This window comes from Delphinus delphis, chromosome 6 (assembly GCF_949987515.2).
Source record: "Delphinus delphis chromosome 6, mDelDel1.2, whole genome shotgun sequence".
NCBI lineage: Eukaryota > Metazoa > Chordata > Mammalia > Artiodactyla > Delphinidae > Delphinus > Delphinus delphis.
In genome coordinates this window covers 80052696-80070556 of record NC_082688.1, presented here as the reverse complement: position 1 = coordinate 80070556, position 17861 = coordinate 80052696, and the positions used below count along the sequence as shown (strand labels likewise).

Here is a 17861-nt window from a genome sequence, read left to right as displayed (position 1 = left end):
GTCCTACCTCGGGCTCTGCGTCGAGGCCGTTTGCTGGGCAACCCTTCTCCGCCCCTCTTCCTGACCCTCCCCCCAGGTCTACCGAGGTCCACCGTCAGGAAAGCCGCCGCGGTCCCCGACCCCTCAAGACCACGACCAGTCTGCTCTGTTCTCCTCCCTCCTCTCTGACGCCGCGCTGCAGGCCCAGGCGCATAACCCAGCCCTTCAGCACCGCAGGAAGTGGCGGCTCCTCTCGGGGGCAGCTCGGAGGAAGAGGAGGAGGAGGAGGAAGAGTGGCTTAGTAGGGACCGAAGCCCCATGGGGCAGGCTGCGGAGGAGGGCGGCGTGAGGACCTGAGAGCTCAGCTCCAAGGCTGCGGGCTGCCAACTGCCGCCCCGAACGGCTCCGCCCCTGCGGCCCACCCTCCACAGGCCCCGCCCCGCACTCGGCCACGCCCCATACCGGCCCCGCCCCCAACTCCTGTCCCGAAAACGCGGCTCCTACGGGCGGCCCTGCCCCCGCTCCGCCGGCGGCCTCGGCCTCGGCCCCGCCCCCGTCCGCGCCAGCCCCTAGTCTGCACTTTGCTTGCTGGGCTGCTGAGTCGGCCAGAGTCTGAGTTCCGCCTCCTGCCCGCCGGCGCCGCTCCCTCGCCCCCTCCCCCGATCCGTCCCCCAGTCGCAGTCTTGTGGCAGTGTCTGGCCGGAGGCCCGCGGGCGGGCCGCCCTCCCCGCGGTAGCCCACCCCCCCTCTTAAAGCGGCGGCGGGAAGATGAGGTTTCGGGAGCCGCTCTTGGGCGGCAGCGCCGCGATGCCGGGCGCGTCCCTGCAACGGGCCTGCCGCCTGCTCGTGGCTGTCTGCGCGCTGCATCTTGGCGTCACCCTCGTCTACTACCTGGTCGGCCGCGACCTGAGCCGCTTGCCTCAGCTGGTCGGAGTCCCCACACCGCTGCAGGGCAGCTCTAACGGCGCCGCCGCCATCGGGCAGCCCTCTGGGGAGCTCCAGCCCCGAGGGGCCGCACCGCCACCGCCTTCGCGCACCTCTTCCAAGCCGCGCTTGGGTGGCGCCTCCAACCCCGACGCGGACTCTCGCCCCGGCCCCGGCCCCGGCCTCGGGAGCAACTTGACTTCGGCCCCAGTGCCCCCCGCCACAGCACTGTCGCTACCCGCATGCCCTGAGGAGTCCCCGCTGCTCGGTAAGGTACCATGCGCGTTCGCCCATGCCCTCTTCCTCGACAGCCAGTCAGTCTCCCTATTCCGGATCAGAGCCCCTAATCCCAAACAGGTTCCGGGCTGGATGGGGGTGAGAGGTTGGGAGGTGAGTCCCTTCGGATTCATGCTGGAGACTGGGTCGGGGACGGTTTAAGTAAGCCGTAGCCACCGCCACCCACCCACCCCCGATCCCAGAACCAGAGAAGGCCTTGGAGACTTCCCTGCTCTGGCCCAAGCCTCAAGAAGTTTTGGGAGTTTGAGTCTGCTTAGAACTCGGAGCAGCCTTCGCTCTGCTAACTCTGGTAGGGACTACGAGGCAGCTCAGAGTAACCCGCTCTCTCTAGTTTGGAACGCTGATGATGAGGCCTCCAGGAGGGAAGGGAGCAGACCTCCCAGGTCACATCTCCTGTCTTCACATAGAACCACTGTCTCCTGAGTGTGGGTTAACCCTTTTCCTAAGCTTTTGTGCAAGTGACTTGTCCCTAAACCTCTGGTTTTTTATCTATTAAATGGGAATAATAAGTGGTACCTGTTTGAGGGGGGTGTTTTGGAAGATTAGACCAAACAGTGTAAACAAGCATTTACAAGGATGAGGGTAACCCCTCAGTAAATTGTCACTATTGTGTTCAGTTCCTCCTCTGCTTAGATCCCTGCCCTGGGGCCCTCCTACCCTGCTTCCTGCCCTTGTAGCTTCCCAAGAGTAGGGCCCTCCCAGGGGCCGAGGGTATTTGTACCAGTATAATGTGTGTACCCTGGGGGCTGGAGGGCTAAAATATAATCAGTTAGCACCAAGTTGTCCTTTCCTGATAGCAGCAGCCTGGAGTCTCAGGTATCTTGCCCAGATGTTTTGAACCGGAACTCCAGCCTCTGTTTCAGCACAAGCAGAGAGCTTGGGTCGGTGGGTTTGCATTCCTTATGTCACGAGGAGGCTGAGCCCATGCCCACCGGGACCTCCCCTTGACCTGTAATCCACAGGCAGTCAGGCCCAAGGCAGCCACAGGTTGCTCCCAAGGTTACCAGACAGGTGGCTGCTCAGTTTCAATGCCAGGGTGTAGAGAATGTTGTTCTGAGTGAGGGGCCCTGGCAGGAGAGCAGGCATCCTGCCAGTGGGAACTCTGTCACTTTTTCACAGAGCCCAGACAGAGCAGGCCTCCTACCCACTCTTGCTCAATTTCTCCAATAATTACTTCAATATTTTCATATCAAGTTTGGGAGGATGCTCCTGGAACTGGTCAGACATGAATTGTGGTAATAAAGGGGACTTTTTTTTTTTTTAAAGCAGAAACTTGAATTCTTTTGGACTTGATGGTTAGTCTGGGAAGCAGACTGGTCCTGTAAAATGAAATGGAATCTTTGCCATACTGCTAAGTGTCTGACCTCAGGCATGTTAGAACTCAGACTCTGAGTTCCTCAGAGTCTCTTTCTCTTGTGTAAAATGGGGTTGTCCATGCTTCAGGACTAAATGAGATTGTGTATGTTAAGTACATGGCAAATAGGACCTGGGACTTGAAGTTTCATTTTTCTCAGACTCTGGAGATGGCTGTGAACAGCAGAGAAGGAGGAAGAGGGTTGGTGAGTTCTCAGACCCCAGAGAGGCCAGATTTTGATCTTTTGTTTTTAATTGTTGCCTGGATATTATGTAGAAGGAAAGAGAAATTAATTAGCAAGTTAAAGGAAAGTACCCCAAAGTTCATTAGATTGGTGTTTGAGGTGTAGGATCTTCTCAATGAATCATGAGAGGCAGTGGTGACCCACCTTGGTGTTGCCCAGTGACTGGGTGACGAGTTACTGCTGTTTCTGCGTTGACTCTGAACTGGTGGCACGAACAGACTTCCTGAGAGATACAGTTTTGGAGGGTAAGGGGAGAGGCCCTAGGCTTTCTGTAGCTTGTCCGCCTTTGTGTGACATGCATGGGACCGTGACGTTTCAGCTGCTGCGGAGGTAGCCCCGGAAGGTGAGGGTGGAGTGTTTTTCTTCACTTTTATTGAGCCCTTGGGTTTGAGGTTTGGGTGCTCTCTAAGTGGAGGCTCCTGGGTAGAAGAGAGCCTTGAGAAAGCTGAAAGTCTCCCGGGGAGTGTGTGGGCTGGGGGAGTCAAGCCCATCTGTTCAGCTGGGCAGGTGTCAGCCAAAGCCATTACGTGTTGGTTTCAAGGTTGGTGGGAGAAAGCATCCGTGGGGTTTAAAGCTGTGGCTTTTTCACTACTTGCAGTTCCTTTCCACAACTGGGCTGTACTTTCTGGTGTCCAAGGGTCTATGCCAGATGCTGTGATCCCTCCGGGCTGGTAGGTGGTGGGTAACGGGCATGCCCTTCCCTGCAGGAGCCAGGCACCAGACTGGGCTGCCGACGGGTCACTGTTGGATCTGTCCTGGGTTGTTAGAGCCTCAGGATAGACTTCAGATAGACTTGGGTTTGAATCCTGCTTGTGTCTATACTGTGCATTAGGGCAGGTTGCAGTGTTTGAAGCCATAGTAGGCTCTGCCCCGGGACACCTGCTGGGCTGCTGTGAGGCTTTCAGGAGTGAGGGCTGCAGGGGAAAGATGGGTCTTTCCTGAGGATTCCTGCAAGTTCCCCAGGGAGTTCTCCCGGGGAGTCCAGGCATGTAGGCGCTGTCGTCTTGGCCCTTGGGCTGTGCGGCATCTCACTGACCATGGCATTGAGGCTCCCTTTCTGGCAGCCTGGGTGTTTGCCTGAGATGTAGTCAGCCTGGGAGGAGCAGCAGCCTTGTGTTGAGTTACTTTTCCCGGAATGAATGTTTATCTGTGCTTAGATTTGGCGGCAGCTCCACGTGACTTGACTAGCACTGGCGCTGCCCGCCCAGAGGGGGGCTGGCTGGGGGCGGGGCGGGGTCAGTACCTCAGGTAGGACTGGTTAGGGGAGGCTGGGCTGACCTGGACAGTTGGTACAGTCTATGGGTGGGAGGCGGGTGGTGGTGAGTATAAGACTGCCTAAACCTGAGGCCGCTCTTGCCCAGCTATGCTTTGAATAGAGCCTCTTCCTTTGTTCAGAAAAGGACTCTGATCTAGAGGTGGACACCAGAGAGTCACGGGCACTAGAGAGTCATGGGCACCTGGGCCAGCAAACAGCCACAGGTAGCCAGGGCCCTGGGAGAGCACTTATCCGTGAGCCGTTTTCCCCAGGTTTCATGGGGGTTGTCAGCCGAGCCTCTGCCATGGTTTGTACCCTTGGCAAGACAGAGCACTTGCTGGGTGTCTGCCGGGCTCTCGGCTGTCAGGTGTTTCTCCACCAGCACACTGTTCCCGCTTCTCCCCCTTCCCCCATATGCACACATGTGGACACAAGCACGCTGCCTGGGACATAGTGTACTTTGAGGACATCTGTCTTGGCCTCAGCTCCGGAAGGGGCTCTCTCTCTTCTTTGGGATGAGTCCTAGAGCCTCATCACCTTCTGGCTTGCGGTGGAGCCTCATCCTGGGGGTTGGGGAGGCACCAGGAGCCTCCCCTGTGTCCAGATCTTTAAGCTTTGGGACGTTAGGTAACTAGTTTTTTAAACCAGTTTTGTCCTGTTGCTTTTCCTGGGGAAGATAATTTCTTGACCTACACACTGACATGCCTTCTTGTCTAACAGTCTGAGGTGGAGAAATACCCTCCATGACTATTTGGCTCACTTTTTTCCACTCAGCCTGATGGTCGCAGAAGTGTCTCCTGCCTGTTGTAATTTGTCCCAGACTCTGAGCAAGCACGGGGGCCTCCACCTGATGAACCAGGTGCAAGTTCCTTGGGTTACAGGTTGCAAGAGCCACATGTGAGATTGGAGTCAAACCGCAGCATCTTGGAACCACAGCATCCCAGGATGGGTCTCTGCAGTTCCCTGGCCCCCATCCCACATTGTGCTAGAGGGGAAGGGTCTTGCCTCAGGCCATACAGCCAGGCAGTAGCCAGCTGGGGCTGGAAAAACCAGGTCTCCTTTTTCCCAGTCTAATGCTTTTCCTTAAAGTTATTGCCCAGTAGACACTTAGTGCAGAGGCTCAGGGTGGCCTAATGTGGCACTAAGTTTGGGAAGATCCCTGCTAGGTGTGTCTGTGGGTCCATCTGAGAGGTCTGATAACGTGACAGCTTTCCTGGATTCAACAATATGCCTGTCCTAGTCTGGGCGCTAGAGCTACAGAGAGGGAGATGACAAAATGCCTTCTCTTTTGGAACTCACAGTTTAGGCAGAGGAGGCATAATTAAACCATGCCGATGTCATTTAGGGAAGCCAGAGTGTGTGTGTGTGTGTGTGTGTGTGTGTGTGTGTGTATGTTTAGTCTCTGCCTCCCTAGCCATCCCCTTCCCTTCCTTTCTTCCTTCTTTCTTTCCCTTATTCAGAAACCCAGAGTTGGTGTTAAAGTTCTCCAGTTCCGGTTTTATCTGATTGTGTGAAAATGTTCCTCTAATTTCTGAAGCCGTGCATTAGCTCTGGGGGTAATCTTTAACTTGCTGCTTTATAATGACTATAATGATACATCAGCAGCCATATGGTTGGGTATTACGGTCTTTGGATAGCAGCAGAGTAGGGGTTTCCAGGCTGGGGCTAGACTAATTTATGGTTTGGGAAAGACGGGACAGTTAATGCCCAGGTAGTCCCAGCCCTTCCGTGGATTCCACCCTGGGGACCTTCCAGACTTTGGGGGCAGGGCCAGGAGGCTCATACCCTTCGGGCTCAGCTGGGCTCTGGATGTGTGTGAAAGGGGCCCAGGCATCCTGGGGCCAAGCCAAACCTGGTGATTTCTTCACTGACCGTTTACCCAGTGCCTCCTATGCCTTATTCCCTCCTCAGTGTTCCTTGCCTGTACTTGATAAGAAGCAGAGACTGAAATTCTGCTTGAATCCATGTCCACCTGGAAATTCCAGTTATTCTTATCTGGTTAAGCAGCAGTCCAGTTGTTTTAGGACAGATAGTCTAACTCCCTTGAGGGCTTCCGCTGTGGCCATTTTACCTTTGCCTCTGGTACTGCCCATGTGGCCCAGGTGATGAGGTCACTGTAAGACAGACCCTGACTCCTGGGGAGTTAGCAAGGCATGAGATTGGATTCGGTGATCTCCACAGGGTCCCTCCTGTCCCTTAACTTGGCGAGGGATCCTGAGAGCCAGACTGTGGCTGTGATTGCAGAAGTCTCAGTTGTGAGGCCCTCTGTGTTTACCTGGGCCTACGCAGGTCGCCGGCTTGGGGGAGAGATCTTGGATACTTTTCTAAAGGTCAGAGACCTCCAGGTTGGAAGGTTGTGGTGGCTTGGCGGGTAGGGGACAGGGTCTGGCGGGGAGCTGGTTCTGGGAGAACGTGGCCTAAGGGGATTCGTCCTTAGGAGGCAGAAGGGCTGAGTCACACTCTCAGTGTTTCAGGTTCTACTTTTCAGCCTGGCTCAGCCCGCCCCTTCCTTGCACAAATGAAGGCCAGGGGCTGTATTATTGGCTGTTGCTGAATTCTTGGGCAGTGATTTTAATGTCTGGTCTGGGTGTGTAATGTAGCTGCTTCTCTTTCCCCCTGCCGCCTCTCCAAGCCCCTCACAAAGCCCTGAGAGAGAGGAGGAGGATTTGTCTCCCTGGGATGCCAAGGAGGCCAGGGTTGTGGGTCTTTGCTTTTGCCTGTTTTTTTAAGGAGTGGGTAATCTCTTCCTCCTTTTTGTAAAAAGTAATGCAGGCTCATTGAAAACCGTTTGAGAAGTTAAAAGAGGTTGAAAAGCACATCTATATTCCTATCACCTAGAGGACGCATGTTGGCAAATTTCCTGCTAGTCTTTTTTCTTGTACATGTTTCAGAATTTAGTTGATATCTTTATAAATGGATAGATAGATTGGTATAGTTAGATATAGATATAGATAGCCTGGTGTCCAGGATTTTTCCCTTAAGATTCTGTCACAGGCTTGGTCCTACACCTTTAAAAACAACAAAGGGTATAACTTTTATTATTCAGCTGTTGCTGAACACATACAGATAGTTTTTGTTTTCTTGTTAGTGGTCCAGTGAGGCTCACGCCTAAAGCTTTAGGTACTTTTTGGATTGTTTCCGTAGTAGAGTTTTTTAAAAAGGAAGAAAAGGGATGAATGCTTTTTGAGAAGGGCTTGGTTTTTAAACCAGTCTTACTAAAGGATAGACTCATTGAAAATTTCAGGTTTGCTTAGTGGTGGCAGATGAACATCATTTATTGCTGAATAAAAGATGTGTCTAGAATTCTGATTAAAAACTAGGTGCAGGGGCTTCCCTGGTGGTGCAGTGGTTTCCCTGGTGGCACAGTGGTTGGGAGTCCGCCTGCCAACGCGGGGGGCGCGGGTTCGTGCCCCGGTCTGGGGGGATCCCGCGTGCCGCAGGGCGTCTGGGCCCCTGAGCCATGGCCGCTGAGCCTGTGCGTCCGGAGCCTGTGCTCTGCAACGGGAGAGGCCGCGACGGTGAGAGGCCTGCGTACTGCCAAAAAAAAAAAAAAAAAAAAAACAACTAGGTGCAGGAAGCGATTGGGGCAGGGGCAGAGGGCCAGGCTGCAGGACGGACTGTGCAGCGGGGGTGATGCCCTAGGAGTCAGCTTCCTCAGGAATTGCTCCGTTTGTCTCCTTAGCAGCCAAGTCCCTGGGCCGGGCTTATGTGCATGGCCCTGGGGCCATGGTGCTGGGTGAGCACCAGTGCTAACCCAGTGCTGGTGATGTGACTGAGATGTGACCGTGTCCACAGGAGGTGTGGGAACAAGCTAGCAAACCAGGTTCTGAAACATACAGCACAGTTCTCCTACCTCCAGAGGGTCCGGAGATCTGGAGAAGGGCCAGGAGGTGAGAACCTGTAGGTTTCTGGGAACTCCTTTCAGGAGAAGCCTCAGAGACCATCAGAGCTGGCACTCAGGCTCTTCACAAGACGCCTGTTTTGAAGTTATGCCACTTTGTCCTCACTGGAGCTAAATTCACCTCTTCTGAGGGGCACTTTGGATTTGGGACTCTGCCGAGGGTCACTGGCCCAGAGGCTGTGGGTCAAGGGGGAGGCTGCACTGTGGGAAGGGGCAGGGTATGTCAGACCAGCGTGACGAGTAGGGTTGTGAGGTCAGGCTCCTTCCTGCCTCACCACGTGGGTCTCCAGGTCCTGGGGAGGGGCCCTGGCAGGGGTTTCAGTAACTACCTGGCCTCATGACAGGTTGCATTCTGAAAATGCCTTTAAACATTTCTTTAAAAGTTTCTTCCTGTTTTGCATAATGTCCTTTTGCCTTTGACGTTCCTGAAACTGAACTGCAGGGCTGTCGTTGTGTTTCAGGACACCACCAGCTTGAAAAAACAGGAAAGGACTCCCAGTTAGGGTGGACCTAGGGAAACTGGTATTTGCAATATAGGAACTCAGACACTTGGCATGGAGGTGTTAGGTAGCTCCTGTCATTCAGATGATTGCTTCAGGCAGCCTGGGCAGGGTGCCCCCCTGGCTGAGAATGGGTAGACTTGAATCTTCCCTCCAAAGTCAGAAGGGCACTCGCCCCTGAGGAAGAGGATGAATGGGGACTCATTTGCTCATTCAGCAAACTTTTCTGGGTAACTACACTATATGAAGCATAGGAGACAGACATGACCAAGGGCTGGCGCCCACTCCCGGGGAGCCCCTCAGCGGTGGGCAGATCCTGGCAAAGAGAGGACGAAGCGTGGGTGTTCCCAGGGCACTAAGGAGGTACAGGGAGCTGGATGGGTGGTCTGGGTCAGGGCCAGAGTCAAAATGAAGGGCCTTTCTTCCAAGCACTGATTTTTAGCATCCCTGTCTCTCAGCATGTTTGAACAGTCTCCCTGGTTGGGAGGGGCAGGGGTCTACTGCCTGTCATTTCCTCTAGTTGCTGTTACATGGGGAGACTGCCATAACTGAAGTCCCAGCTGTTGCATGCAGTTGCCGGCAAGGCAGGAGAGGACAGGAAGTAGAGGCGGCGTGAAGGAAAGATGATAAAAGAGAGAGATGGTGTAGCTGGGACTGTGCTGGACGAGGGAAGGCCGAGGATAGCTAGACTGAGGGACCAAAGGGAGGAAGGAGAAGGGAAGAGGTCAGAAGGAGGTGCTTGTGGTCTGCAGAGCATGGGGGCGAGCCTTGAGGGCCTCTGGAGCGAGGATTCTGAATTCTGGTTCTAGCTCATTATATCATTTAGGGCAAACCCCGACTGCCTTGGTCCCTTCTCCGCTCTCTGAAGTTTGAGTCATGCTAAACCTGTTGGTCTTTAGTGCCCTTCCTCTTGTTCCTCCTGGAGTCTAGGCTGGGGTGGAGGGAAATCCTGGTCATATCTGCAACGTTAAAGCCCTCTGAGAGTTCCTGTGAGGCTCGTTACCCACTACCCATTTCAGGGGTCTCGTGGTGAGGCTTCTGCTGAAGATTTTGTCGTCTCTGTTTAAGCAGGCATAAAGATTTTTAGGTGGGTGACCTTTGAAATGGCGTGGGTAGTGTTTCTTTCTATCATGCTGACTAGCTGTGTGATTTGGGAAAGCTGTTATCCTCCCCGTGCCTCACTGCTCTCACCTGTAAAATGAGGATAATAAAAGTACCTCATAGATGTTGTGAAGTTAATAGGCACAAAAGGGCCTGAAACAGTGCCTAACACAGAATAAGCTCCAAATATATGTTGTCTTTTATTGGTAGTACTAATAGTTCTTATTTGTGAAGATTTTGGCATTTGCTTTGTAGGATTGCTTCTTCTTCCATTGAAAATGCAATGTCACCACATTAAATGTTTAAAAATGTATCATTTTACTCCCTACCATTGTAACAAAACATGCATCTATCACTGTAACAAAACTTGCCATTACTTTCCAAATGCATACATGTTTTACACTGTTGCAACCATAGTGTGAACTATTTTGCCTTCTGCTATATTTGTTCAACATTATCTTATAAACTGTTATGTTGCTTATAATTGTCAGAATTATCTTTAGTAGCTGCTGTCTAAAATCCTTATGGCTATTCCCTTAGCGCTCAACATCACGTTTCACCGTCACAGATCATCTTGAACATCTTTGCTGCATGTAGCTCCTTGCTTCAGTTGAATTATTTCCTGGGGATAAATTCCTAGAGGGGAATTTCCAGGCCAGAGGATATGGTCATCTTTAGGACACTGGTTCACACTGCCACTTTGCTTTCCTGGAGGGCTGGAATAATCCACAGGCCCTAAACTGCAAATTCCAGGGACAGGGGTATGGGCTTTTAAAGAGTGTAGATTCCAAGAGAGAGTCAGATTTATCTGGAGTTTCACCCTTATACTCTCAGCTCTCTGTGTGTGAGCGTGTGTGAAGTTCCCTGTGTAGGACACTGCACCTGCTCTGGACATGAGGCTTTTCCTACAAGCCATTGCTTCTGGGCAGTTCCTGCTGAGGTTACTGGGTATCCACAAAGGAGCCTTACTGGTGGCTCTTTCTACACTTCACACGCACACCTTTGCCCCAAATGTTGATTTACACAGCATAAGGACCTTTCCTTCTTCCTTTATTTGTGGAGTCAAACCTGTAGATTGTGGACAGATCCTAGCTTTAAAAGCCTGGCTTTAAAATGTTGTTGATCTAAAACTTTGCAGGTTGGTTGCTGGAAACACTGCATGCAGAGCCCATGTTTGACTCTAATGGGTTAGCCTGGGCGCCTGACCATTTACCCCATGCGGACGAACTCTGATCTGACAGCCCTGGTTTATGGGTTCCAGACATGGGGCCCAAATGAAGAAAGGCCTTGAAATTATATTGGGTATAAATAAGTTGATCAGTAGCCCAAGGTCTGCAAGCATGAATTGCCGTTTCTGTCCCTGTAGCCACCCCCCATGCACATGCCTCTTTTGTAGACACACAGGAGCCTGCTACTTGCATAAATGTAGGAATGGCTTTAGAGCTAGTGATTTCAGTGACCAAAGGTTTACAGACTCAATAGACGGAGTGCATTCAACCTGTGACAGCTGCTCTATTCATCTTGTAGCCCCTCCACGTGTCCTCTCTTCTGCTGCATTCCTCAGCAATCAGCTGTGACTTAACAGGGTACTCTCAGGGGTCCATTTGGAGCTAGGCCAGAGCTGCTGTCAAGAAGCATCTTGCTCCTGGGGGACCCAGGGCAAGAATTCCTTCCTGTGTAAAGTGGAGAGGTAATTCCTACCTCAGAGGTTTGATAAGAGGATTGGACGAGATGAGGTACTTGGTAATGGCAGTACTTTGTCTTTTGATCAATGCATCCCCTTGGGCAGCAAAGGTATACATTCAATACAGTAGACTGCAGGGTAAAAGTTTTTTCAAAGGAAGTTTTTTCCCCCCGCTGCCCTGGGGCAGTGAAGAGGAGGAGGAAGAGGTCTGAGACTGTAACCACAGTTTAGGGACAGGATTTAGCCTGGAGCCATAGTTTGGTAGAGATATTGGCCTGGCTTATCTGAGCAGACCCCAGGCCACAAGGAGAAGCCTCCATCTTGTTGAATCCACAACACTGGGAACTTGGAGTGCAGGTTGCTGTGTCTTAGGCATGCCAGGATTCTGTGGTCGTCCAGAGCCTTCCCTTCTCCATGTGGCCATTGTTCGTCAGCGTCCTGGGGAGAGGCCATCACAGATTATATGTAGCTGAGTGGTCGGGGAGAGGAGCTGGAGGGAGCATTGGATATTTGATGGAGTCTCAGGGGGTAAGAAAAGGGCTGTGTTAAAAAAAAAAAAAATGACGGCTGGACATAGGTGGGCTTAGGCTGGGCTGCCCAGTGGCCTATACCGGTGTTGTTAGAAAACCTAAGACACAGGCCTGTAGATCACCTGTCTTTACTCTACCCAGGGGCTGGTGATGGAAGCCAGGATGCCAAGCCCTGAAGTTCAGTTTTGACATCAACCTACTGAGTGATCTGAAAGAAGTCGTGTTCTCTCACTGGGCCTCACTTTGCGCATCTATAAAACGAGATGAGGGGGTTGGCCTGGATATTCTCTGGAGTCTCTTCCTGCCTGGGAATTCTGATGTAGCCTTGTACTCCTGCCTAATACAGCTTAATGTCTTGGCCGCAGGTGGGCCAGCCGTGTAGAGCTGGGCTCTACACGGCTGAGCCAGGATTGAGTCAGTTACTGGACAAATCCACACCCAGCTGACCCTTCCAGCAATTCCAGTTTCTAGGCCCCAAGTCACAAGTAAATTGGTCAGCTTGAAAACCCAATCAGTGGGAGCTGCTGTGAATCTTGGGTTCTAGGCTCCAGCAATAATCATACCAACCACTCCCACAAGAGGTAATGCTTACTCAGCACTTACTGACATGCCAAGTGTGGGAAAAGTACTACATATGCATTATTTTCAGTAACTCTCACAGCAACACTTTTTCTTGCCTAATTGACCTGGTTAGACCTTCCAGCACATTGTTGAATAGATGCAGTAAGAGAGGACATCCTTGTCTTGTTTCTGATCTTAGGGGGAAAACATTCAGTCTTTCACATTCAGTCTTTAAGTATGATGTTAGCAGTGGGATTTTTGCAGATGCTCTTTATCAGGTGAGGAAGTTCCCTTCTGTTCCTAGTTTGTTGAGTGTTTTTTTTATCATGCATAGGTGTTGATGTGTTTTGTCACATGCTTTTCTGTGTCTGTTGAGATGGTCATGTGGTTTTTGTCATTTGTCATTCTGTTGATACGGTGTTTCTCAGGTATACATCACACTTGAATCCCTGGGATAAATCCCACTTGGTTGTGGTGTGTCATCCTTTTTCTATGCTGCTTGCTTCAGTTTCCTAATATTTTTTTTGAGAATTCTTATTCATAAGAGACATTGATCTATAGGGATTTTTTTCTGGTTTTATTGAGGTATAATTGGCAAATAAATCTGTAGTTTTCCTTCTCATCCTTCTCATGATGTCTTTGTCTGAATTTGGTATCAAGGTAACACAGCCTCACAGAATAAGTAGGGATGTGTTCCCTCCTCTTCAGTTTTGGGGAGAGTTTGTGAGGGTTGTATTAATTTTTCTTTAAATTTCTGGTAGAATTCACTAGTGAGACCATCTGGGCCTGGGCTTTTATTTGTGGGAAGCTTTTTGATTACTGATTCAATTTCTTTATTTGTTACAGGTCTATTCAGATTTTCTTTTTATTCTTAAGTCAGTTTTGGTAGTTTGTGTTTTCCTAGGAATTTGTCTACTTCATCTAAGTCATCGAATTTGTTGGCATACAGTTATTCATAGTATTCCCTATAATCCTTTTTATTACTCTAAGGTTGTTAGGAATATTTCTGCTTTCATTCCCAACTTTGATAATTTGGTCTTCTCTCTTTTTTTTTCCTTGGTCAGTCTAGCCAAAAGTATGGCATTTTTGTTGATCTTTTCAAAGAACCAACTTAGGGTTTGTGGATTTTCTCTATTATTTTTCTGTTCTCTATTTCATTAATTTCTGCTCTAATCTTTATTATCTTCTTCCTTCTGTTTTGCTTTAGCTTTGGGTGTAGTTTGCTTTTCTTTTTCTTAAAACCCTTTTTAAGGTGGAAGGTTAGGTTATTGATTTGGGATCTAAAGATCACATACTTTTAACATTTTAATACATACTGTCAAATTGCCCTCCAATTTAGCCTCATCAGCAGTGTATGAGAGGTGCCTGTTTCCCACACAGGATGTTATCAGTCTTTTTACATTTGTCAATATGATGGTCAAATGTGGCATCTTGTTTTAGTTTGTTTCTCTGATTACTGATGGTGTTGAGCAAATTTCATGTGTTAGTTGGCCATTCGTATTTCTTCTGTAAATTACTTGTTAATATTTTTACCCATTTTTCTATTATTTTTTGAAATAAGTTTATAGGAGTTTTTAATACTATGGATATTACTCCCTTATTATATATCATTTGCAAATATGATCTCCATGTGTCACGTGTCTTTTAATTTTACCTCTGGTATCTTCGATCATACAGAAGTTTTATGTATTTAAGTCTGTCTTTTCCTTTATGACTTCAGGTTGTTTTGCACTTAGGGAGGTCTTCATCATCCCAAGATTGTAAAAATTTTCTTTTATATTCTTTTCTTTTTTTAAAAAAAATTTATTTATTTTTGGCTGCGTTGGGTCTTCGTTTCTGTGCGCGGGCTTTCTCTAGTTGCGGTGAACAGGGGCTACTCTTCATTGTGGTGTGCGGGCTTCTCATCACGGTAGCTTCTCTTGTTGTGGAGCACAGGCTCTAAGCGTGTGGGCTTCAGTAGTTGTGGCCCATGGGTTCTAGAGCGCAGGCTCAGTAGTTATGACGCACGGGCTTAGTTGCTCCATGGCATGTGGGATCTTCCCGGACCAGGGCTCGAACCCGTGTCCCCTGTGTTGGCAGGCAGATTCTTAACCACTGCGCCACCAGGAAAGCCCTGTATTCTTTTCTAAGCTGGTTCTTTAACATTTTAGTACTTGTCCCTGACAATAAAAGATGAACAGAATCACTGTTCAACCCTCATATGTTGTAAGAAGACTTGTATCATACCCACAGGACCCTTTGAGGTCCCGGACTCTTTTTCCAAATCTATCACTTACGCTGGTGGCTTAGAATAGAAATGTGAAATTTTAGCTCTTGTGATTATAGAGTTGTAGTAATCTGTAGGCTTTGAAGTTCTAGGGAATCAGGGGAGAAGGCGGAGTAATATTTATTGAACATCTATTAGTACAACGTAATGCTTCTTGAACATCTGTTAGTGCTAAGTACTGTGATAGGAATGTATATGTGTTATCTCATTTACCATGTAAAGAGAACACATTATTATCTCCAGTCCTTAGAGGAAGAAATTGGAACTGGCTGCATTTAAAGAGGTCTTGATGCCAGAGAGGTATTGCTAGGAGTGCATGGCTGGCTGACTGCCCAGGTGGCCTATAGGGCAGCAGGCTTTCCACAGTGCAAGGTCTGGGTCTAGTGGGAGAGAGAAGGATGTACTTGGAACCAGCATTGCAGATCCAGAAATGCAGTCAGGGCTCCAAAACTGATCAGAGGGTCAGCTGACTCAGTAATAAAACTTATTTACATGCTGGAATGCTAAATCTCTGCACTAGTGCAAGATTGGAACTGTCAGGTGGCTTAGAATTCTCTGGCTGCTGGCAGCACTATAAGGGAAGCCATAGTATAATCAGGGCAGCTGCTAAGTCAGAAGTCACAGCAGGGAGGTGAGTTGTACTCTAATGTTGGATGGTGTCAGGCTGTCTGGCTGATGAACCCATCCCCACAGTGTTGCAGAACTCCTTCAGGGACCTTGGTCTGATCCAGAGGTCAGGGTTCCTTTCTCCCTTGTACACCCCTGGAAGGACACATCCAGCTCCAGCCTCCACCACTCCTCTATTTATTTCCTTGTGTACTTTCTTCCTTCTTTTCTTCCTTTCCATCCAGCCATCCAACTTTTTATTTCATGCCTATTATCATCAAGGACTCTCTTGCCTTATTTTCTTGTTTTATTTTATCCTCATTCCCCCTTCCATTTCCCAACCCCACCATGGGCAGCGATTCTAAAGTGTTTAATGTGTATCTGTTTTTGCTCTTGCTAAATGGGAGCCACTGCTTCATATATATGCAATTTTTAATTTAAATTCAATTTTTTAGATTAACATACAGTAAAATTGGCCCTTTTTTGGTTCTATGAATTTATATATATGTGTGTATATATACATATATATAAAACTACCGCCACAATCCAGATGCAGAATAGTTCTGTCACCCCCCAAAATCCCCCTGTAGTCACATTTTCCTCTCACCCTTCACCCCTGTTAACCACTGATCATTACTGTTGTTTTGTCTTTTTGAGAAGGCCATATAAATGGATCATACAGTATATGTATATATGTATTCTTAACTTATGTAAATGGTATTTTTTATAGCTCATTTTGATTCTATTTTTTTAAACCAGATCTGCTTTTTCTTTTTTTTCAATTTTTAAAAAATTTGACATAACTGCAAACTTACAGAAAAGTTGCTAGAATTATACAAAGAGTTTCTGGATATCCCTGGATCCCCCTAAATTCCCAAAACGTTAACATTTTACTATATTTGCTTTTTCTTCTCTCGCTCCACGGTTGTGCCTGTGTGATATTCCAAATCATGCCCCTTTACCCCTAATTATTCAGTATGTATTTCCTAAAAACAAGGATTTTTTATATAACCATAGTATAATGATCAAATCAGGAAATCAACATTGAAAATTTTCTATTATCTCATCTACAGACCTTATGAAGATTTTGTCAGTTGTCCCAAGAATGTCCTTGTAGTAAAAGAAAATTGAAGAGCACGCATTTTATTCAGTCATCATGTCTCTTTCGGCTCTTAATCTGGAACAATGCCTGACACTTCTTTGTATTACACGACACTGAAAATATTGAAGAGTGTGGGCCAGTTGTTCTGTAAAGGCCCCTCAGTCTGAGTCTGTCTGATGTTTCCTTGTGATGAGGTTCAGGTTATGCCTTGAATAAGAATACCAGTGAACAATGCTGAGTTCTTCTCGGTACATAATATCTGGAGGCACATGCTGTTAATTCGTTCCTTACTGGCCATGTGAACTTTGATCATTTCATTATGGTGGTGCCTGCTGTTTCTCCATTATCAAGTTTGCTATTTTACCCCCCCCCCCTTTTTTTTTTTTTTTTTTTGCGGTACACGGGCCTCTCTCTGCTGTGGCCTCTCTCGTTGCAGAGCACAGGCTCCAGACGCGCAGGCCCAGCAGCCATGGCTCACGGGCCCAGCCGCTCTGCGGCATGCGGGATCCCCCTGGACCGGGGCATGAACCCGCGTCCCCTGCATCGGCAGGCAGACTCTCAACCACTGCGCCACCAGGGAAGCCCTGTTTTACCCCTTTTAATTAAAATGTGTCTTATGGGCATTTACTTTGAGATTATGTAAATACCTTGTTATTCCTCATACTTTCATCCATTGATTTTTAGTGCCTATTGATGATTCTTACCTGAATTATTATTATCATGGTGGTTGGTGATCTATCATTGCTTCTACATTTATTAGTTGGCATTTTCCTGTGAGGAAGAGTTTTCCTATTTCCCTATTTTCATATATTAGCACAGAGTTGTGGATTCTTACTTTATTCAATAGTTCATAATCCTTTACTCACATTATTTATTTTGATGCTCAGACTGTCCCAGCTTTGGCCAATGAGATCCCCTTCGAACTGGCTTCTGTGTCATTTTGGCATATCCCTTCATTCTTTGAGTATTTCCTTTCTTTTAGGCAAATCAAGATGTTCCAGGCTCCTCTTGTTAATTCTCTGACCCAGCCCTGGAATCAGCCACTTCTCCGATGAGCACTATTTCTTTTTAGTAGATAATGGTATTTAGAAACTAAGAGATGGGCTGCAGATGCTCACCCTTGATTATAAGGTCCATCCACATTGCTGTGTGTAATCTAGTGTCTGTGGTGTTCATACCAATTTTCTCTCTCCATTAATGGTAGACTCCCACACTGCCTTCAACACTGCCTTCACACATAATGCTGTAAGGAATGGCCTTCTACATGTCCTTTATGGACCTATGTGTGTATTTATGCTGCTTCGAGGGTGCCAGATATGGGTCCAGAATGGCTGCCCCCATTTATGTTTCCACCAGCAGAGCAAGAGCGACTCTACAAATACTTGGCATTAACCAACTTCCTAATTTTTGCCAAACGCGTAGGTACAATGGGTGAGCTCTTTTTTAAAATAATTAATTAATTAATTAATTAATTTACTTGACTGCATTGAGTCTTAGTTGCAGCACACAGGATCTTTCATTGCGGTGCGCAGGTCTCTCTCTCTAGTTGTGGCACGC

At 48.4% G+C, this 17861-nt stretch overlaps 1 protein-coding gene across 3 annotated transcripts in view; it reads left to right on the top strand.

Moving 5' to 3' along the window:
* Positions 1-622: 622 nt before the first annotated feature.
* B4GALT1 (beta-1,4-galactosyltransferase 1) overlaps positions 623-17861 on the top strand; it is a 50709-nt gene continuing 33470 nt past the window's right edge. Inside the window, exon 1 of one of the 3 annotated variants that reach the window (XM_060014887.1) lies at positions 623-1171. In XM_060014887.1, the coding sequence (XP_059870870.1) occupies positions 748-1171 (424 nt within the window). In that variant the 5' untranslated portion in view covers positions 623-747. The remainder of the gene's footprint in view (positions 1172-17861) is intronic. The other 2 variants (XM_060014888.1, XM_060014886.1) reach the window with 2 other exon arrangements.